The 22,856-nt window shown below is 30.2% G+C and overlaps 1 protein-coding gene across 1 annotated transcript; it reads left to right on the plus strand.

Moving 5' to 3' along the window:
* Positions 1-1,448: 1,448 nt before the first annotated feature.
* On the plus strand, positions 1,449-20,886 carry LOC142325713 (trypsin-like). Its single transcript, XM_075367743.1, has 5 exons — positions 1,449-1,520; positions 12,424-12,507; positions 13,762-14,043; positions 17,568-17,714; positions 20,740-20,886. The coding sequence occupies exons 1-5, from the start codon at positions 1,449-1,451 to the stop codon at positions 20,884-20,886; spliced, it is 732 nt and encodes a 243-aa protein (XP_075223858.1).
* The last annotated feature ends 1,970 nt before the right edge of the window (positions 20,887-22,856 follow it).

Genomic DNA, 22,856 nt, shown 5'->3' on the forward strand with positions numbered 1-22,856 from the left:
CCTCATGACACCCTAACAAGTACGTGACGCAATTTCTTTCTGGGCATGGCGCTTTCAGAGAATCGACCTGGTGGACTGCGGTATGTGTCCACAATGTAGACAGTTGGACGACGCCTATCATGTTCTTCACGTATGCCCCAAGTACGAGCTAATGTGCTAATGTGAGACTGTTTGCCGGATTGATATTATCGGGTCGGCGTCAGATCTTCGTGTAAATTAGAGGAACCGGGCCGAGTGGGCAATCGATGAGAATTTCATAATTTATTTGGTAATGGAAAGGATTGATGAAGGAGTTTAGGGTTTCGCTTGAATTTGCCTTATCCTACTTTTTTTTTTTTTTTTGTCTTATGGATGTTTTGTTGTTTTTGGTTTTTGTTATTGTTTCTTGTTTTCGTGTTATGTTTTGCACTAACGATGCGTGTTGAACTCAACTTTTTTTTATTTCGAATAGGTAGTTGTGATTTCAGTTCCTTCTAGTTGTCTATTCAGTCTTGTTGAAGACTTGTGTTTTGTTTTTAAAGAGTAATCTAGTAGGTTATAGTACACCGATGGGAACGTCACATATTGCATTCACATCGGTGGCATCCTGACTTAGGCAAGAACAAGGCCTGAGAGATACCTTTTGCCGAGGTTTTGAAGATGACTCCGGTAACTAGGTACGGAAGGGGGTGGCGTAGCTACCGAAAGCGTAACATAGAGGCTGTCTTCCCCTGTGTGCTAAAAATACGGCTTTTTATTTCATGAACTCTGAGCTTACTAGAAACAAATACGTTTGTTTTAATTTAATCCGTTCTTCAGTTTAATCAATATCAAAATCGACGCTACCTAAAAATGGTCTTGAATCTGGAATTATAATCTAGTATTTTTTGTCGCAAAATATTTCGTATTTAAAATTGTTTTAATTTGGAATTGCAATGTTATCCGGTAATCATATTTGAATAAACCAACTTATTCAGGAGAAAAATAATGACTTCCCAGAAAACAAGGGCCAGAGTAATAAATAATTCTGTTTAAATTTTCTATTTCTATTGCATAAACAACTTATTCCGTCCAAAGAGAAAAGCTCTTAATACAATTTTTGCTTTCGTACACGTTCACATCCATTACAGCCTTAAGATTTGGGCAGAAAAATTTAATGAAAACCAGATTTATAGACTTTTTCAGTGTAGTTTTGGACACATCTTGTCTTTACTGCCCTTTAAAATACTCAAATCATTTTTAAGATTCTTTCCTTCTAACTATTTCATGTCTTACTTCATTCTATTACATTATCCTTCCTCAACTTTAATACGTTTGGACCAATACTTTTCCAGGTTTTAACTATTTTCTAAGCAACTGCGTGTCGTCCATGATCGTAATAAACAGCTTATAATTTTATTCAACAAAAATGATTACGCTAAGTTGGAGGGATAATTCATTTCCCTGATGAAGGAATTATAAACGAAAAAATGTCGCACGTTTATCAGGAATTAAATCCAGGACCATTTGAACGGAAAGCAAGTATGATGATCACTACAAACGTTAGTATTTTCGGTCATTATTATATCGTTGCAGCTACTTGTAAGGGATTTGATCTCTATAATTATGCCCAAACTATTTATTATCGATACCTACATTCTGTTTGCACAACTCATGTTTGTTAGATTTGTGTACAAACAAAATTTTAATATGGTTGCCATAGAAATACGCTTGGACAATCTTCTTATATGCTTGGAATCTTCTTATTGGAAGACAGATTTAAATGCTGTGATAAACCTTATACTATGAATGCATATGAAGAAAAATTACAAGATATTATTCGAACACTCCTATAAAAGCACGTGATTTTTGCGAAATAATGGTCCCAAGTTTCGTCATGTGGAGGTATATTAGTATAATACAAAAAAAAATGTACTCTTTTTCAAGTTCTATAAGGAATCCAGAAGAAAACAGAATAGTAAAGTAAGTAATGATTATAATAATAAAACTAACGGATTAGTTCTTCCTTCTTAATTGAATGATGAAAGCAGGCAGGCACTCACAGAATAAAATTAGTCGGTGTAGCTTCTAAGTCATATGTTTACCACAACCCAAATTTTTCAGTTACATCCTCAGATATAATTTTTAAAATATTAAAAACTGGATCTTCTGTACAATGAAACTCAACTCGAACCCGAGCGAAATTTAAGAATATTATAAATAAAAAAACAATTACTTTAGTAATAAACTAGTTTAATTAATTTCAATATACAATTAACAATTTTCTAAATATTTTTTTTCAACGGTTTTTTATAGTAAATTCTTACTCGTTAAGCATGTATACCAAATTTATGGGAAAATATAAAAATAGGTATTTTTACGTAAATAAAAAGATCATGCACCATTAAGAGAAAAAATAAACAAAATCTCAATTTTAAAATGAAACAAACAATATTGAATTTTTACTTAACCCTAAAATTTCTATTCCTTATTAGTATAAGGTGTCATTATTAAAAGAAATATAATAATACTGTAGAAGTGCTCGTATTATTGCTGCATACAGGCAGAGTACCAATTTGATAAATCCTTACTTTTCTAAACGTTTTTCTCCGATTTATTTTCTTTAGGTTCTAACGCAATCATTTTAAAAAGTAATTACTTAATCAACTACAGTTTCTAACAAAACCATCCTACTAATTTCTGAATTATTCCATCAAAGAAAACACGTAAATCTAAATCTTCTTTACGACGAGCATTAAAAGTTTGCGGAAGACACCTAAAGAGAATAAAACATGAAAAACTTTAGAAAAAGTTAAAAGTTGTGAAAGTAAAAGAAGTTTAAATAAAAGTGACGACAAAGGTTTTATTTTTATAATTTAGAAAAAAAAAACCTGAAAACCGCAACAAAAACTTCATTATTCCCGATATTTAATTATTAAATAATAATAATTATAATCTCGAGCCCATAAAAAAAAATCGATAAATATCTTACAGATACACTAATTTAAACATTAATGTAAATGTAATTAATAAACAATATTAAATTAAGAACTAAAATAAAAATTACGAGAAATGAATAAATAATACTTTCTACTTAAATTGAGAAAAAAAGGAACTGTACAACTGACAAAATATAAAAAAATTAAAAATGTTCCATGTACTTACCGCGAAAGCGAGCCAAAGAAATAAGTATAAGAAAAACGTGTAGAAAATGTAATAATATTTTTTATAAATCTATTTCAATATTAAAGTAAAATACATTTTTTGTTACTTACAATGTACAAAATTAAATGACTGACTGCTTGACTTACCTAAAAAACAAAACGAAAATAATTTATATTAAAAACAAAGTACTTTTTATTTTTTAAAGACAAATCATTTAAGAATGTAAATTAGTTAAAACGTTTCAGGAAATAACTTTTCCTAAAAGAAAGGGAAAAACCGCCGTTTACGTCAAGGGTACTTCCTTGACTAACTTCTAACCACCACCTTATTTTAGTACAACTAAAAACATTTTGGAGTTCAACAAAAAAACATAAAAATAACTTTAAGCAAAGTTTCTGATTTATACCCAATAGGAAGTCGGAGTAAAATGTTTGATATCAATTAAAATACGTTGTCATGAAGTCGGATACAGGAATATCCACGAGAAGCAATAAAATAAAAATCATTCTGACACACGAGAAATACGGTAATATTTAAATTAATTATTCAGTTATTCCACACAAAATAAACATTTCATTATATAAAAACTGCGGCAGTGAGTACGTTCAACTCCACAGTATTTTTTAAAATACCTATTTTTTCCTTTAGAAAAATTTTTATTTATATTTTAATAAAGCAAATTTTAATTTATATTTTTATTCTTCAGATGAGAAGAAACTCAAATCGTAGTTAGTAAAACAAAAAGGAGCATATATACAGCAGAATTATATAAACGGACTGCTCGGAGTAAGAATTATGGGATGAGGTTTTGGAGAAAGAAAAAATAACGATATTAAAGGTGGTTGTGCGTTGAGATCGGATATCGAAAGATCTCTAAAAGATTTAAATAAAGTAAAACAGAACGAATAGACGGACTATCAGAATTACTGTCTAGTTTAGGAAAAGCGGACTGAATGGACCTAATATGTATAGTTACCATACGAAAAAACCAACAGCAGATATTAATGAAAACTAACATCAAACATTATTACTAATCATCTCTTGTAACGAAAATACTACCTAGGATAGCCTACATGCGAATGGAATGTGTATTAGGAGACATGCAACAGGAAAATCAGTTCGGTTTCAGAAAGAACGTAGATGCAAGGGTGATCACTACGGTCCTGAAACTAATTTTAGTAAGATGGTGTAAGCAAAATAAAGCTACCAACGAGATACAGGTAGATGTGGAGAGGTCGACTGATAATGTAGAAACAGAAAAAAGGTTAATTTTAGGGAAAACTGGTCAGGAATATATTTTTTTTTAATTTTTGCAGAATATATACACGAATAGGGTGGCTTTAATAAGAGTGAAAGATGAAGAAAAAATACGAAGGAAAAATGACAAGATAGATGACATTCTTCCAGTAGAAACAAAAGTGAGTTAGAGATTGTGAATGACTGGACTTCGGCAGAAGAGAAAATTTGAAATAAGCGTGAAAAAAACACAATAAAATAATATTCCAAAAGTCCCAGAACTTAAGTTATTTAAGTAGTAAAATAACAAAGGATCTATGAACTAAGGTCGAGATCAAAAGCGAAACAGGATCGGTAAAAGTTTTCGCATCACGTACCGGTTGAAAAACTCGAATGAGATGTTTCGAAATATACGGGTGGGCGAGAGCGAAATATAAACATTAAGAAAACTAGAAAAGAAATAAATAAAAATGTTGAAAAATATATTTAAATAAAAATTTTGAAAATTAACTGGTCGATTTAGAACCAAAGGAAGAAGCCTTAAAACAAGTAGAAGAGAGACCTGTGGCGAAATGTGTACAGAACTAGGTTGAGTGGTCCATTAATTAAGAAATACATGTTTAGTTAACATTAATAATGGAAAGATAAGTTGGAAACAAAGTGCAGAAGTAGACACTTTATTGTCTATACGCTACCTCTACCTTTTTCAGTGAACTTTATATTTAATGGAAATTATATGGGAATGGCACATCCCCATTAGGAATTAACATTATTAGGAATGTCTAAAATAATCTGACGATGTACGAAACTGTAATTAAGTCGAAATTAAAAGAACGGACGATAAGACTAATGACAGTTGAATGCAAAAATAGTAACATTTCGGTAATGGTTTAGAAAATTACTTTTTTCTACGTATAATTTTCAAAAAACAAAAGTCGTAAATAATTAATTCCTCGTAATATAAATAAGTACATTGTCCAGAGTTCTTGAATTTACGACTGCATAAAAACCGCCTGTAAAAGAATTAACAATAATTATGTCTTATAAAAAGGTGTAGATTACAAACGGAACTGAAACGCGATAACAAATGATAAATAGTCTGAATGACAAAATTCAATCGTATTAAATGAAATAATTCTTAAGAAATGGTAAAATCCACCTATTAGAAACAAATAAAATTTTGTAACAGTATTTGCAGGAATTAAAATAAATTATTATAAAAAATAAAACATATCGTGTCAGATAAATACTGTATTATAATTTTTCAAATAAACAAAAAAATTATATTTTATATATTAGAAAATTCACTTATGGAAGGATGTAATTGTTAGAAAGAAAGGTATTGGTAAAAATGATAAACCATCCTCACCAGACACTTGTAAAAAATATTTCGATATTACCTTAAAAGAAATCACACAATGATAAATTCGCTAAACACTAATACATACTTCACTCACTTAGGGAATTGTACACATCGATCAGGCGAACATTGATTTCTTAATTACTTAGGCTTTAACCGGTAAAGAAGATTTTCGCATCACGTATGGTTGAAAAACTCAAATGAGATGTTTCAAAATATACGGGTAGGCGAGAACGAAATATAAACATTAAGAAAACTAGAAAGGAAATAAATAAAAATTTTGAAATATATATTTAAAGAAAAATTTTGAAAATTAACTGGTCGATTTAGAACCAACGGAAGAAGCCTTAAAACAAGTAGAAGAGAAACCTGTGACAAAATGTGTACAGAACTAGGTTGAGTGGTCCATAAATTAAGAAATACATGTTTAGTTAACATTAATAACGTAAAGATAAGTTGGGAAACAAAGTGCAATAAGTTAGTACAAAGCAGTCTCTGCTCTAGTAAATAAAATTTATGCGTATTTAGGAATGATATATATCATTCGATGATGTACAATAGAATTTATTTGAGAAATCCATGTTTAGAATACTCAAGGTCTGATAAAACGGTAAATGAAATTAATAAGGCGTCTGATTTCTCCAATAAAAAGGTTTGAAATAACTTACATAAAAGAAAGTTTTAGTAAATTTTTTTTTGACAATTGAAGCAGAATTCTATTTCGTTATTGCAACTTGTGAAATATTCATCTGAGTATTACAAATACCCGTGTTTAAAAGAAAAATAGTTATCACTGAATATATTTCTTTTTTGTCACTTTTTTTGTAAAAATCGAAAATAAAAAATACAAACTTCGATAAAGATTAAAACAGTATAAAAACATTTACCTGAAAATGTGGGAAATACGAGTACGAAGAGTCAGTTTTAAAAATAGATGACAACTAAAAATAAATATTTTTCGTAATGTACATACAATGAAATCGAAATTTATATCAAATAAACGAATCATATTAACTGAATATGTTTGTAAGAAGCAGGTAGCGAATTAAACACAAAAACGTGAAAAACTGCTCAATCAAGTGTCGATTACACTTAAGATGTAAAATAACATTGCTGTAAGCTTCGTCATGATGATATTAACCTGACCGGATAAGAAACTTTTTTATCACGTATTAGTTAACTGAAAAATATACCAATAACAACAGTTTAACTGTTTCACTGGTGGCCGAAGGACAGCGAAGAGGAGGCTACGTCCAGTGTATACTCTTCAGTAGTGTTCTATGGGGGCGTCTGTTTGGGTTGGTGCTCTTGATAGGGCACGCAACAGGAGGAGCTTGCTGAGCCAACGACGGCTCAATCTGCATGTTATCGCAGGGTACCGCACGATAGGTATAGAAGCGGCTCAGTCATAACTGGTGTGCCACCGATTGATCTGCAGGCCAGGATGAAACATTCTATTGCTTCGGGAAGTAGCTGTGGACTGATGTTCAGAGCTTGGAACGACAGGTGGAATGTAGCGGACTAGACGGTGGACACACCGGCTCATCAGTGACGTCAGGAGCTGGGCAGAGCGGAAGCACGGTGATGCCAATTATGAGATCACCCAATTTCTATCGGGGCACGGGTGCTTTAAAGATTACCTGTACCATATGAGTAGGAGTACCACGAGATGCTGCTATGATTGCGGGGAGCACGATGCGGCAGAACACGTATTTTTCATGGGCGACAGAGATGTGGACGAGAATGACGATTGCGGTGTCAGCCATAATTAGAAACAAGAAAGCGGTGGAGAGGGGCAGGCAGACTGGAAGACTGCAGTTGAACTGAGACGGAGAGACCGATGCCGGACGGTTATGGGCGGCCAGCCTTAGGGGGTGCACGGCGGGGGCTCCTCGGAGTCGTCGTTCGCCGATGATTTTTTTTTGCTTTTCATTTTAAATTTACTTAAATAATTCACTATAGCCAGGGAAATTAATGAATATCCGGGTAGTAGGAGTGAAACCAGATCATTGTTTTCTCATTATCATCATCATCTGGTGTTCTGCCTGGCGAAAAATCCCTTACGCCACCTCTGCCTTCATCCACTTCTGTCCCAAGCCTTCTACTAATCTCCTTGCTTAAAAATCTTCACCTTATCTATTAATTTCATCCTTCTTTTTATTTTTTCACGATTCCTTTCCTCTTCTACCGATCCTTCCACTTCGACATCGACACTTTTTTAAAATTACATAAATTTACTGGAATTATCAGCAGATAAATTCATCATGAAATAATTATGTAGGGAAATTAAGTAGTACATTACTCATAGAATTGAAAAGAAAAAGAAAAAGACAAGGGAAAAATACTACACTCTTCATTTTCCAATTGTTTGGCACGAGATCTTGTACTGTTTGATCGATACAATTCTAATACAACATATGAATAATCGATGGTCGAAAAAATCTATTAAAATATCATTAAAAAATTTTAATCGATGAATTATCATTCCTTTCGTTCGGAACTTGGAAATAAAACGAAACAATTATTTATATTTCTTCACACAACTAAATTATCGTAAAAGTAATTTTGTTTAAAATGTTCTTTAAAAATAAAAAGAGAATGATAAATTTATTTGTACACAATTAATATTATTCTATTTTCAGTATTTGGAGAAGAAAAAAGGGACGAATATTTTTATTTTTTTTTTGGGGGGGGGGGTGAAAAACGCTTTCGCGTTATGATCGCCCGAGTCAAAAGGTACCAAAAAGAGGATATTCTCGGATATTAAAATAGTAATAAAATAAGGTTAAAAGTAAGATGAAACCTAAGATAGTTATAAAACTTTATATATGATAGTTACAAGAATAAAACTAAAATAATAAAAGAAACGTAACTATTATTAAGAAAAAAATGTAACACGAATAGTACAAAAAAATTTATGGTTGATTATATTATCAATCAAATGAAATAACATTTCAACTTCAACGTAATTCAAGATATTTAACTGTCATGGAAAGTGGCAAAAAATGGTGTAGATAACGAAAAGCCGTACACTAAGTTGTTTAATTTTATTACCCTTTTCTTCAGCACGCGCAACTTCCTTTATCTTCATTTTTTTTCGGGTGACAAGAAGTATCATTTCTTTTTCACGTCAAATTTGACGTACAAAAGTATCTGATAACTTGTGATATTAACTAAAACCTTTATCAAACTTAATTTATTGGTCCCCAGTTATATTATCCAGATATACTTTTTAAATTCCTGTACAGCTTCTGGCCAACTGTAGGTTTTACACTATTTTTCTCAAAATAATACGTTAAAAAACTTTTAAAGTATTAAATTAGTTCGTTTAATACTCGACCGATCAACGCCTTTCGGGTTGAACTTATGTTACAAACATAATTTAACTGATTACAAGTTCAGAGCAAAACATTTTTATTCGATTACTAAACATTTTCACTCTTTTCATCGATTTCAGTGTTTACCGCTTTCATTTAAGCGTTAAAATTTTTTTTTTAATTCATTGTTCGGTTACAAACAAATATGGACTGAAGTCGGATAGGTAGGTAGATTACATTAATTTCACAGCAAATATTACATAAAAGAACGTAGAAGTCAAAGATTACAGCCGACTGTAATAATAAAAATTACTGTTGTATAAGCTACTTACATAATACTGTAGTTAAAAATCTCAATCTATACTATCAGGTTACTCGGTAAACCGTCGACTTAAGAAATTATATGCATTTAAAATACCTGACAAATGCAGTGTACAAAGTTATTCTCAGTTAACCGAAGAGAAGATAAGACAATTCGACAAAAATAACTTTTTTTAATATTATTTCATAGCTATTTATTAAGTATAGATGAAATTCTGAGGGTACCCTTGTGCCTGTTGTATATTACGAAACATAAAAAACAAGTATCAAACATTCTCTGTTAACAGAAACCAGTTTCTGTACATCCAAAGAAAATGTTGGACCTTCATCCGTAAAATCGTATTTCTTTATTAATTATTATTAAAAATGTATTATTTGCTCAAACCTTAATTAAAAAAGATTTTATCTATCCCATCGATTTCTTATTCCAGAGGAAATTATTTCAAAGTAATACCAAAATAAAACAAACAATATTTTTCTTAAGTAACTGGAGACAAGCAAAGGATAGAACCAACAGAAAAGCCCTGAATTTTATTCATGCCATCGTTCACTTGAGATCTAATAAATCGTAAAACCTATCTCCATTTTTCATAAAACCAACTTTAAATTTAATTATTATTTGCACACAATCTTAACAACTAGTATAAAATGTTAAGAGGGTTTAGAGATAACTTCAAAAAATGTAAAAAGACTTTTTTCAGGGGGAAGGGCATAATAAAATTCCACGTCGTTATTTTTAATTATTTTGTTTACATACATTAAAATATGAAAAAAGAACAGTTTGTTTAAAAATTAATCTAGTAGATTATAAACTATTTTAAATATATAAATAAATTAAAGCCTAATGATATTTTTTACAGATTTTACTGAACAATTTTTAATAGAAAAAATTGCGTTCTCTTAATTTGCAGAAAACTATAATTTGGGGGTAAAATAGTATTCTCGTCCCCTTTCTTTGTGCATGCAATTTCCGAGCTCAAAAATTTCCACAGAAAACTCAATAAAATATTTAGTTGTTAATTTATGTAAAAACATTCATTTATCATCAATATTTGGTAGTTTTGATACGTTAAAAAAATCCTGTTTTATAATAGAAACGTGAAAAATTTCAGGGTAATACAATGTACAATATTCGTACTGTACATAACGGAGAAGCTTCATTAAAACAGCACGTCTGATTGGCGAACCGTTTGTAGAAGTGATTAAAACCCCCAAATTTATTTTTTAGTATTATTCAGCCCTTATAAACTTTATAATTATTCCTTATGTTACAAATTTATTCTTTATCCTTATATAATTTTATTTATTAATGTTCAATAAAAAAACGCTTAAAAGATTACAAAAAAGTTACATTCCAATTTAGATATCAATTACTAAGTTTTAAATAAATTGCATTCATTTTGGTTTAAATGATTAGGCGTTCTAATTAAAGAAATTATGCAACACAAGCATAGCAAAGATTTCATTCATTATCATGGCATACACTCCTTTTATATTATTTAAGAAATGATTTACGGCAAAGAAAACAAAAGTCAGATGAGTATAGAAGTAAAAAATTATGTTGTTACCGTACTCAAACGTGTATTAAATGTGGGGTTTAATCACACAATTATAAGAAATTCGGAAATGATTATCAATGAAAAAAATTACGTGACACTACTGATAGCATTTAATTTAATTACTTTAATGATAAGAAAAATCAACATTTTAAATTTTTAAATAAAATTTTATAAAAAAATTATTAACTGAAAACTAATTTAAAACACTTCAGCTAGTTATCACAATGTAATTTTACAATTAAAATGGTAAGTGTTTACAAATTAAAATAAATTTTAAAATGTACAAAAAAATGTTTGTATAAGGTAAGGTTTGTATAAGGTACTGGACGTCCCGCACGCTGGTCGTCTTCAACAGACTGAGTTCCGTTTTTAAATCGGTCATACCACTTGTACACAGTCTTCAAAGTTACCAAATTAACGCCGTACACCGATTCTAGCATTTCGTGAGCTTCTTTGGCACTCTTTTACAACTTAAAACAAAACTTAATGTTAATGCGTTGTTCAAAATCCATGTTGCGCGACAGACACGATAAACATAACCCCACTCTAACGGCTCTGGCAGCTGACTGGCAAGCTCGAACGTGTTACAACTTGTCCCTGCCTGTTTCAGTTTATCACGCTATTGGACAAATTACAGCATATGGATGTAGCGTCGGCAGTTGCCGGTATAAAAATTCATTCACCGTATTTTTTGATCACACCTTGTATATCCCAACAAAGCAATTTATCCCCGGAAAATAAGACGTCTATTTCCGATAAAATAATTTTAAAATTATACATATTTACAGGGATTAACAGAACAAATTCCATCACAGGATAATTATGTAGATAAATCAATACTAAAATACTCATAGCTTTTTGTGTAAATACTTTTACAAAATTCCTGCAATGAATGAAAAAATACATACAACTGATCATGGAATAATAGTTTCAGTTTGACACAGATTCAAGTCTAAAATTAGATTAGTTTAAAATTCGCATGATAAATTTATTTGTGTACAATTATTATTATTATTTTCTTTCTACTCGTACTTACACCGTAAAATAGGAAAAGGAATTTAAATTAACATCATTTCATTTTCAGTATTTGGAGAAGTAAGAGACGAAAGAAATGAAATTACTTCGAAACTTCAATATAATTCAAGATTTTTAACCGGTATAGTAGGTGGAAAAGAGGTGTCAATAACGAAACATCCGTACGTTGTAAGTTTTTTTTTAATACATTATTTTTTTATTGAAAAACAAAAATTGAAAGAAAAAACCAGTTATTCTTTTTATACTGTATGCACACTTTTATATATTTTTTCTCTCTAATGAGCATATTTGATTAACTAGTTAAAATAAAACTGCTAAAATAATTTTCTTGTACATTGCTATCATAATTTCTAAACAAGATAATGCAAAGTAACACACGTTTGAAGTCAATCTTAAAATTACTATGTAATTAATAAATTGTTTTTTTTTTAAATAGTTAATTATTATATAAATTAATATTTTTATGTTGCAGTTATCGGTACTAATTAATGATGTATTAAAAGGGGCAGCTACTCTACTAAACCAGAACTGGGCCATCACAGCGGCTGTCAATGTGGTAAAGTAAGTGCTGTAAACTCGCACGCTAATTAATTAATTAAAGAATATAACTGCGAAAAACGCACATTAAAAATACACTTATCGGTATTCATATAATATGGTTTAGTTAAACCAACCACGCTTAGCGTGATAATTCAATAAAAACGTGTTTCGCAGTAGAATTCAAAAATAATTATTGCACTATTCAGTGCCCGAATCTACGCTCTTTTTAGTGTGCAACATGAACGAACATGAGTGAAGTGTACAACCTAACTCGGCGTGACGTAATTCCAGTATTGAGCCAATGAAATGGGAGATTATTAAATTTTAATATATCTTTTTATTTATATACCTAAAATAAGTTTACTACTACTAGTGGGCCATTTATATTATTAATAGCATTTAACTGTAGCTTAAAACATAAATGCTGAACACTAAATTATGACGATAGCTACCACTTCCAGGTACGAATTCTAAGTAAAATTTGTATACTGTCCCATCGCACAAAAGTAACACACTTAAGGAATCGCTGATACTATTTTATGAGTTTTTTTGTTGAAACTATAAACGTTTCGTGGGAATGGAATATCGCTCTTCAAAAAGCAAAAGGAAATATGCATAATGTGTAATCTGCCGACCTCGTGGAACTTTTTCTATACAAAACAAATTTCCCTACTATGTGTGATATTGTTAGCCAATAAAACGGTATTTCAAAAAAATATATAAAAAGTTCACATAAATTAAATTAAAAGAAATCACAAATCAAAAGAAATAAAATTACTCAGATCACTAAAACTCCTTACATTCACAAACCATTTTAATTTAACAAATAAAATTATCTATTTACATAGAGCAAAAATAAAAAAAAAACTTTGAGTGTAACGGTAAATGAATCTACAACGTCTGACAATAATGAATAAATTACAGTACGATTTTTAAACCTTCCAAGCAAAAGTAGAAAAGTAAAATTATGTTACACTATCAGTGCTTTCAGAATCAGCGCTTTAAAAATGTAAAAACTATAAAATTGCAGCAGTTTTTCTTTACCGATCGAAATAATAATAATAAATATTTCTAAATAGGAAAGACTGTAGTAAAAAAAAAGAAACACTTCTTCAAATCTGTATCACAGCACAGTAAGTAAAATTCCAACTTCAGTCAATTCCGGTAGTAATAACTTCTAGTAGTAATAAGTTCCAAATGCATAGATGTAATTTTATGTAACTCTAATTCAACACGAAGAAATTTTATTTTACATAATTTATCTAATTAGTTTATTATATTTTTCACTGTCTTTTTGTATTTAAATACTAGCACGACTTCTGACCAAGTAACTATAAGATCAGCAAGCAATAACGCTTTTTCCGGAGGTAACACGACAACATTGAAAGAAATTGTATTCCATCCTAACTACGGAGGACTATGGAAAGACGACTTGGCTTTAATAAAACTGGCTACACCTGCTAACTTTAGCGAAGGCGTTAAATCTATATCCATAGCCAAATCACTACCAAAGCAAGGAACAAATGCAGTGGTCGTAGGATGGGGACCGAAGGTACTATTCTTATCTTTTACATTTTTTTGCATTGAATTAGTTTAGGCTGTTATGTAAATAAGCAATTCTTTTAGATTTTAAGAACATTGTAACGAATTAATTTTTTAAGATCTAACCCGTGAAAACGTTTATTATCCAAATTAACCGCTGGTAGTTCATTTTTTTAACGTAATCTTCATCCTTTTTCTTCCTGCGAATAGTAGTATTCAATCTTATATTTTTTGCATATCACATTCGACAAACGGCACTATTTGATAATTTCTGATACTGACTACACATTTGACAAAACATAAATAATTTGGCCTCGGTTGTAATACCCGTAGATGACATCTAAATCTCCCTACAGCCAACCGTAGGTTATATTACTTTCCTAAAAAAAAAAAACCGATCAAAACACTAATCTACGAGGTCCCAACTTGATGTGCACGTGCTCCTTGTAATTTGGTTTGCTTGCATAATCGCTGTGAGAACGTCATGTTCGTACGTGCATATGATACGTTTGAACACGTCGTGCTCTCAGCAGTATAAAAGCGGCGTAAGGGATTGTAAAACGTCAATCTAGTATCGAATGCGAAGCATGCATCTGGTGCCTTTATTTATGGATTTAAAGTGTAGTTTCATTGAAAATAATCATAACTGAAGTTTCGGTTTTTTTAGTGCGGTCAAACGGTGTAACTGTTCCAATTAGATTTTTATGTAAAATTGTTAATTTGTGAATAATCTACATTCAGTGAATCGATTGGTAAAAAGACAAGACTGTACAATGACAGATATTTAAATTATGGTTTTTACCTCATTGGATGGAAAACCACAATGCGTTGTTTGCTTTCAAGTTCTCTCCGATGAAAACATCAAAATTAATTCGACACTTGAAAATTAAACATCCGCATAATAAAATCAAATCTTTCGAATTTTTCGAAAGAAAATTACAGGCTTTGAAAAATCAACAAGCTTCTATTTGTAAATCAATTCATACTGACAAAAGTACACTTGGAGCATCTTATCCTGTAGCCTTAACATATCCATACCCACACAATCGCAAAAAAACCTCATACTGCCTGCTGCAATTGATATGGTCAATGTTTTAATAGGCGTGGAAGGACTCCATCTTTCTAACGACACAATATCAAGACGATCGATGACATGGCTACCGATGTTCGCGTCGGAGAATTCAGCAAGTGAGTTTAAGTGAATTTTTTTAGTATTCAATTTGATGAATCAACCGATGTGGCAAAAATTTCTCAGTTTTTTCAAGTAAAACATATTGTTTTGCAAATCAAAACGAGGTCATGCAACAGAACAATGTCTTTTGATGTTTTTTATGAAGTTACGAAATACTATAACTTACATTGGACAAAATGTAAAGCGATTTGTAATGATGGTCCAAAGGCGATAACATAAAAATACAGCAATATCGAAAAATGTATAAGATCGTCTTATACCAAGGAGGCAATGAACGAACTGCTTCCTTCAAAGACACGCAACAAATTCCTTGTAAAGGTTGAAGGAATGGTTGATTTTATAAAAAGTTTATCATTACAGAATAAGCTGATTGGTAAACTAGTGATGAAATGGACGAAAAAAAAATCACTTCTTTTCCATACAAAAGACAAATGGTTATCACGGGGCAAAGTGTTAATCCTGTTATTGGAATTGAGAAATTAATTAATCATATTTTTCCAAAATAAACAAACGCCATTCTTAATGTTTTTAAAGAATAATGACTATATGTTGCTGTTGACTTACTTAGCTGATGTATTTTCGCATTTACACGACTTAAATGGGATTTTACAAGGACGTGAAAAAACACTTTATTGATGACAGACACAAGTTTCATGCTTTCATTACGAAGCTTGATTTCTAGATTATTCGCCTACAAAGAAAAACTTTTGATATGTTTCCACTCACTTCATTATACGGAGAAATATTTGGTTGAAGACACTATTATTCACTACAGTTTGGACAGCATTTAGATGCATTTGGGTTTGCTAAAATTTCAGTCCCGGGAATATTTCCCGGAAGATAAAATTGATTTCTCGAAGAGATGGGTACTGAATCCATTTACTGAGAACGTTGTGGCAACCGCCAAGTTACCAGTTGAGATTCACGACAAGCATATCGAAATGTCTGCCGATAAAACTTTACAACTACAATTCATATCTGAAGATTTAGATAAGTTCTGGCTTGCTCATCGAAGTGAACATGGAAATTTGGTCTTAGACGCATTGAAAATACGAAACCCTTTCGCCACGTCTTACCTCCGTGAAAAGGGTTTTCGTCTACGGTTGCGCTAAAAAATAAATATAGCAATCGTGTTTTATCACATGAAAGAAATTTGCTTCTGTGTGTCTAACATATATCCACATATGGAGAAACTTATAAACGAAAAACAAATGCAACCACCTGATTAATTTATTCTCTTTACTTGCGTACTTACAAATGTAAGTAGAATGTTTGTCATAAATGATTTCCATCTTCATAACATGATTTTTATTATTGTTTACGTGTAAAGTTGTAGGCTAACTTCGAGATCCCAGGTTGTTAAACGCTGCAGTAATCGGTTTAAACCCCAACTTTAATTCATTAAATAATCAACCGAACAAAGTTTAAATATTTACACATTCATACTCAATCATACGAACTGTTAAGATATTTTTATTATGGATAAACGTTCAAATTTCAGCAATTCGCGTATATATGATGGCAAAAGACACCATTATAAGTCACAAAAAAATTTAAAACCACATGAAGGGCGCTGCGCTAATTAAAGTCTGGGCATGTGCCTTGAACAACATGTAAGCTTAAAACAAAAATAAATATATTAAGGCAATCATTAGAAAACTTCAGAACCTTTGCAAGCTGACAGTGTTCTTACAAAAACCCACCGGGTTGGTCTAGTGGTTAACGCGTCTTCCCAAATCGGCTGATTTGGAAGTCGAGAGTTACAGCGTTCAAGTCCTAGTAAAGCCAGTTATTTTCACACGGATTTGAATACTAGATCGTGGATACCGGTGTTCTTTGGTGGTTGGGTTTCAATTAACCACACATCTCAGGAATGGTCGAACTGAGAATGTACAAGACTATACACTTCATTTACACTCATACATATCATCCTCATTCATCCTCTGAAGAATTATTTAAACGGTAGTTACCGGAGGCTAAACAGGAAAAAGAAAGAAAAAAGAAAAGTGTTCTTTCAAAAATCGATCTCTTTTCAAAGATTTTAATCATCACTGCTTTCATTTAAGTATCAAAAATAAAAAAATTTAATATAAAAATAAATGAAATTGTTTTGTCCAAATTTTGTCCAGCTGTAATAAATAGAATAACAAAAAAAATTCCTGTTGACTAAGCTATATAAAACCTCCTTCAATTAAAATCTCAACATGTACGATCAGATTATTCGGTAAAGCATCGACTTACGAAGAAATTACATGCTTTTAAAACTCGTGACAACTGTAGTGCAGAAAGTTATTCTCAGCTACACAGTTCAAAAAAAATAAAATGATTGAATATTGTTTCAGAGCTACTTCTCAACTACAGATGGAATACTGAGGGAAGCCGTTGTGCCTGTTATGAATTATGAAACTTGTAAACAAAAGTATTATCCAATTTTCCTGTTCACAGACACCAGCTTCTGTACAGCTAAAGACAATGTTGGACCTTGTCCGGTAAGCATATTTTTTTTATTAATTATTATTAAAAATATATTATTTGCTCAAACCTTATTATTTAATTAATGAAGATTGAATTTTTATCTATCTGATAATTTTCTTATTTATTTCAAAAGAAAATTATTTCAATAAAATAAGCAATATTTGCCTGTGTACCCCTACTTTCATCGTTAATAACTGGAGAAACGCAAGAGACAGAACCAACAAAAACGCTGGCAATATTTCATAGCATTCCAACTAGATCGAAAAGTTTTGGCAATTCAGTTGTTAATAAGCATTACTCTTACCTCTTTAATGAAGTACCATAATTTTATTATAAAACAATTACCGACATAACCAGACAACTAATTTGACAAATACACATTTTATCTACAAGAACTGTTTAATGATCTATATTAAACATCATAGGTAATATTATAAAACTGAATAAAAAAGGAAGATGATTGGGAAGTCCCCAAATCAAGGGCACTATTGTCTCTGATACGCTCAAAAATTACTTTTAATTAAATTAGTCGAAAAAAACAAAAAATAGATTTGTGAATTTTTTTAAAATTATTAATAAATAAATAAAAAATCAAAACAAAAATTTTTATTTATTTTTTCTAAAATTATGAGCCCAAATCATGGGAACTATTTTAATGACTTATAATTTTTTTTGAATTAGTATTAAATAAATTTAAATCGAAATCAGAAAAAATTATGATCTTTTAAAAACTGAGAGCCCCACAAAAAAGGGACCATTTTTTGTGAACTTTATCCATAGAAATATAAGTTTTAGTAATTGATAATTCGGAATTGAAAAGATAAATTTTGATTTTGGACCTCCCCTACTCCAGGGGAATAACTGGGTAAAACTAATGTTAAAAAAAACTCCAAAAAGGCAATACTAAATTAAAAAAAAAAAAAAAAAAACATTTCAAAAATATGGAAAAAAATAATAAGATACAGCCGTTACTTTAAATAAATTCAAATGTGATTGCTTAGGAAGGACTAAAAAATTTTTTTCTGTAAATATTCTACACATTTGAGGATAATGAAATACCAATACTTAAACATTTTAAACGTAACATATATTATACATCGATTTTTTTTAGAGTTTATTTAGAGTTTCTAATCTATTAAAAAAAAAAAACGATTTTTCGTTATGACAGACTATAGGAATGGAACACGAGAAAAATATTTAGTCATTTAAAGGCCAATTTGTGTAGAAAATATTCAAATAAAAATCCATTAGCTTCTTTTCTGAAGCAAGAAGCAGCTAATAAAAAGAGGGGAAAAATTCAGTCATTTTTTGGTAGCGGGGTGATTATTAAAATAAGAAATATGGCCAATTTGTTATTCTGATAAAAAGGGTTGTAACTTAATAAGATAAAACGCTCCAGTAAATTCTAGATTTTATTGTGACCCAAACATCCCGCCCCTTTTCCCAATTTTTGTAAAAATTTAATAAAATAAATCTCTTTGAGTACACCATTTTACAAAAAAAATTTGAAGAAAATTGGTTTACGAGTTATTACTCTTCATACATATTTATGTTGGTCTGCATGGACGTAGATAAAAATTCACTTATAAAAAGTAAGTTTGAGTTTACGTTAAACATAACGTTAATTTTTTTTTCAATTTTAATTTTAAAAAATATTTTCTTTTGGTTAAAAATTTTTTTTTTCTTAAAGTCTCCTTGAAGTACAATTTAAAAACGTGATTTTTTTTTTAAACCGATACTATACTTTCCCTTCACTGTAGCTACACTAAGCGGGGAAGTAAAAGATATGACTTTCATTAACGTAATCATTTTTTAAAACTTTTTCTTTTTCATAAAAATATATTTAAATTGCATTATTAAGGATACTAAGCCTTAATAACTATCATAAAATGTAAAGAGGAATTTAGAGATGACGTCACAAAATTTAAAGAAGCTTTTTAATCAGTGTAGACCATAATAGTTTTACTTTTTTTTTACGTTAGTTTTTTATAAATATTTTGATTATATACACCTGAACTAAGATAAAAAAAATAAATAAAACTTCTAATCTTTAAGATACTTTCCACTGTTAGAGTAACCATATGTACAAAAATTAATTCTATCGATTACAATCAACCCAAACAAAAGACTTCATAAAATGTTTTATATAGCTATATACAAAATTAACGCGTTATCTGTTTTACAATATTTTATAAAGAACTTCGTCGAATAGGAAGAGATACATACTATATTAATTTTTAGAAAATCACAAGAGAAAAGGTTTTTTCGATCCCTTTCAGTGTGTATAAATAATTTCCGACCTCTATAACTACGTGGTTGGTAACCCAGATTAAAAAATGTCAATTCTTTTATTCTCATAAATTTTGAAATTCTGATAATTATTTCGGTAAAAACATACTTAAAAAAAATTTCCTTTTGGAGTAATCGTGTGGAAATCCATTTTTTGTCAAGTTAAATATATTCACAATAGATACAAAATAGCCAAAAAATGTTGGCTAACACAGTAGTAATTTAATTACATTTACCAACAATCACGGAAATATTTTGAAATTTTTATCTTGATTCCGAAAACGGCTTGCATGAAAAAAACAGTCGAGCGTACATAGCGATTGCGTAGTAACTTTCCCTCGATAAGCGTTAAAGTCTACAACAGTAATTAACTGATATTTGTAAACGCATTGTATTTAGAAACTTAGTAGATCAGAATTTCATACGGCATTCTACAGAAATCTTAGGGCACCATATTTTACCAAACACAACAACACATGCTTTGTAATATCTAAAATTGAAACGCATTTAAATAAATGCATTTTTGGTATAAGTTACCTTTACTATGAGGGAGTATAATTTTAATATACAAGAAAAGCTATTCGATCAATGTTGCTGCAAAGAAAAACTGCCTAATAAAAAACAATAAGTTAGTTATTCAAGTCCACTTTTAAGTAGCGTGTAGCATTATTGCACTTGTAAATACCATACTATCTATAAATGTAAACAATAATTTCGTAACAAAACTAAGTAAATTATTCTTCTTTTCAGCATGATTTTGGTGATCCATTGGTTTACAAAAATAAAGTAATTGGAATTTTCTCTGGATCTTTTGACTGTGGAAGTACAACTTATCCAGCAGTCTACGCTGATGTAACGCAGTATAATAAGTGGATAAATAAAGTCATCAAATCATAAACAAATAATTTAACTTTTTGTAAAAAAAAAAATAAATACATCTTTTATATGTAATATTTAAGAAATAATGTTTTTTTTGTTAATGGCAACAAATTAAGAAGAAACAATATCAATTAATTTTAATCGATAAAACCTATGTTACCGGGAAATTGAAATAACACAACCCATAAAAATAGGGAAAATGCTAAGTAGGTAAATCCTACCTAAATAACACGACGTGTTAAAAACACAGCATCTTAAAAACACTACGAAATCTACACTAACTTCGTAGTTTACAAACGATAATAAGTCAACATTAAATTTAAAAAATTATACCGAACGGCTTAATACCGATAGAAGCAAAAAAAAATCTATGTGGTCACCACCTGACTTCCTTGTACGCCTATTGAATTACATACACACATTTTTTGCTGCACTTCACTTAAACTTATTCCATTTGAAAGTGAGAAATGATCATCTAATTCTTTAATAAAGTGGACAGTTACACAACTGCATTGTGGTGGACACCACACTGCATCACACGTTTTTGTGGTGGCCGTATCAGAATTTTATATTAGTTTATATATTAATTTTTCTCGCGTCGCTCAAGTAGTTATGTGATGTAAGAGAGAACGTGTCGGATTCGTAACCACGCACACGTCGGTTCGAATCCGACTTCATATACATATTTATTTTTTTTAATTTAAATATATTTATTTATTAATAATTATTAACCCCTGTAAACATGTTTTAATTTAAATGAACAGTACATAAAATTTTATTTCACTAATAACTTCTGATTTTTTTATTTTTTTTTATTATTGAATTATTATTTATTGTATTTTTTTTACAATCGGAGGTTAATAATTATTAATAAATCAAAATATATAAAAATGGTATATGAAGTCTGATTCGAACCGATGTGCCTTTTGCTTTTAAGATCAAAATATTTCATTTGGCTATAACCCTGGAACCGATGAAAATAAGTACCACTTATGATATGTCATAGAAAATCTCTAAATTGGGGCTTATTACTGCAGTTAACAAAAAGTTTAAAATCCAAATTCTTTGGATTTTGGGCTTTTTTTGGACAACTTCTGTTCCAGTCGGTTGCAATCAAAAGGAAAGGTGCACAACTAGATGTTACAACAGTCCTAAATCCAAAATTTCGACATCCTACGGCTAATCAGTTTTGAGTTATACGAGATACATACGCACGTACGTAACTAATCACGCCGAAACTAGTCAAATGGATACTTCCGTTGAAATCAGAAAACCGAAATTTTTCTTGATCACAATACTTATTTTACTTCGTACAAGGAAGTAAAAACAAATGATCAATTATTGTCACAACAATACCCATTTTTACTTCCCTGTAGGAAGTAAAGGAAGTATTGTAATCGCGAAAAATTTCGGTTTTCAGATTTCAACGGAAATATCCATTTTGACCATCCCTGAATCCATATTGACTAGTTTCGGCGTGACGTCTGTACGTATATGTATGTATGTGCGCATATATCTCGCATAACTCGAAAACGATTAGTCGTGAATGTTGAAATTTTGGATTTAACAATGCTGTAGTAACATCTAGTTGTGCAGCTCCCTTTTTGATTGCAATAGAAAATAAAAATAAAATTTTAATTAATGAAGTATTTTGTTTTTAAAGGGAAGGCACATCGGTTCGAATCAGACTTCATCTCCTTTTGTTTTTTTACCTTTTTTTATTTATTATTTAACTATCTCTTTTTAATTTAAATATATTGATTTAATAATTATTACTCCGTGATTATAAAAAATGTTTACAATAAATAATAATTCAATAATAATAAAAAAAGGGGAAAAAAATTATGTGAAATAAAATTTTGTATACTTTTAAAAACGTGTATATGTAATTTAATAGGCATTATTGCATATGTGTATATGAAATAGATTTGGTGAGACATCTGATTACTTAATATTATTTGAAAATTATAATTTAGACTTGTAATATT

The sequence above is a fragment of the Lycorma delicatula genome, chromosome 5 (genome assembly GCF_047948215.1).
Source record: "Lycorma delicatula isolate Av1 chromosome 5, ASM4794821v1, whole genome shotgun sequence".
NCBI lineage: Eukaryota > Metazoa > Arthropoda > Insecta > Hemiptera > Fulgoridae > Lycorma > Lycorma delicatula.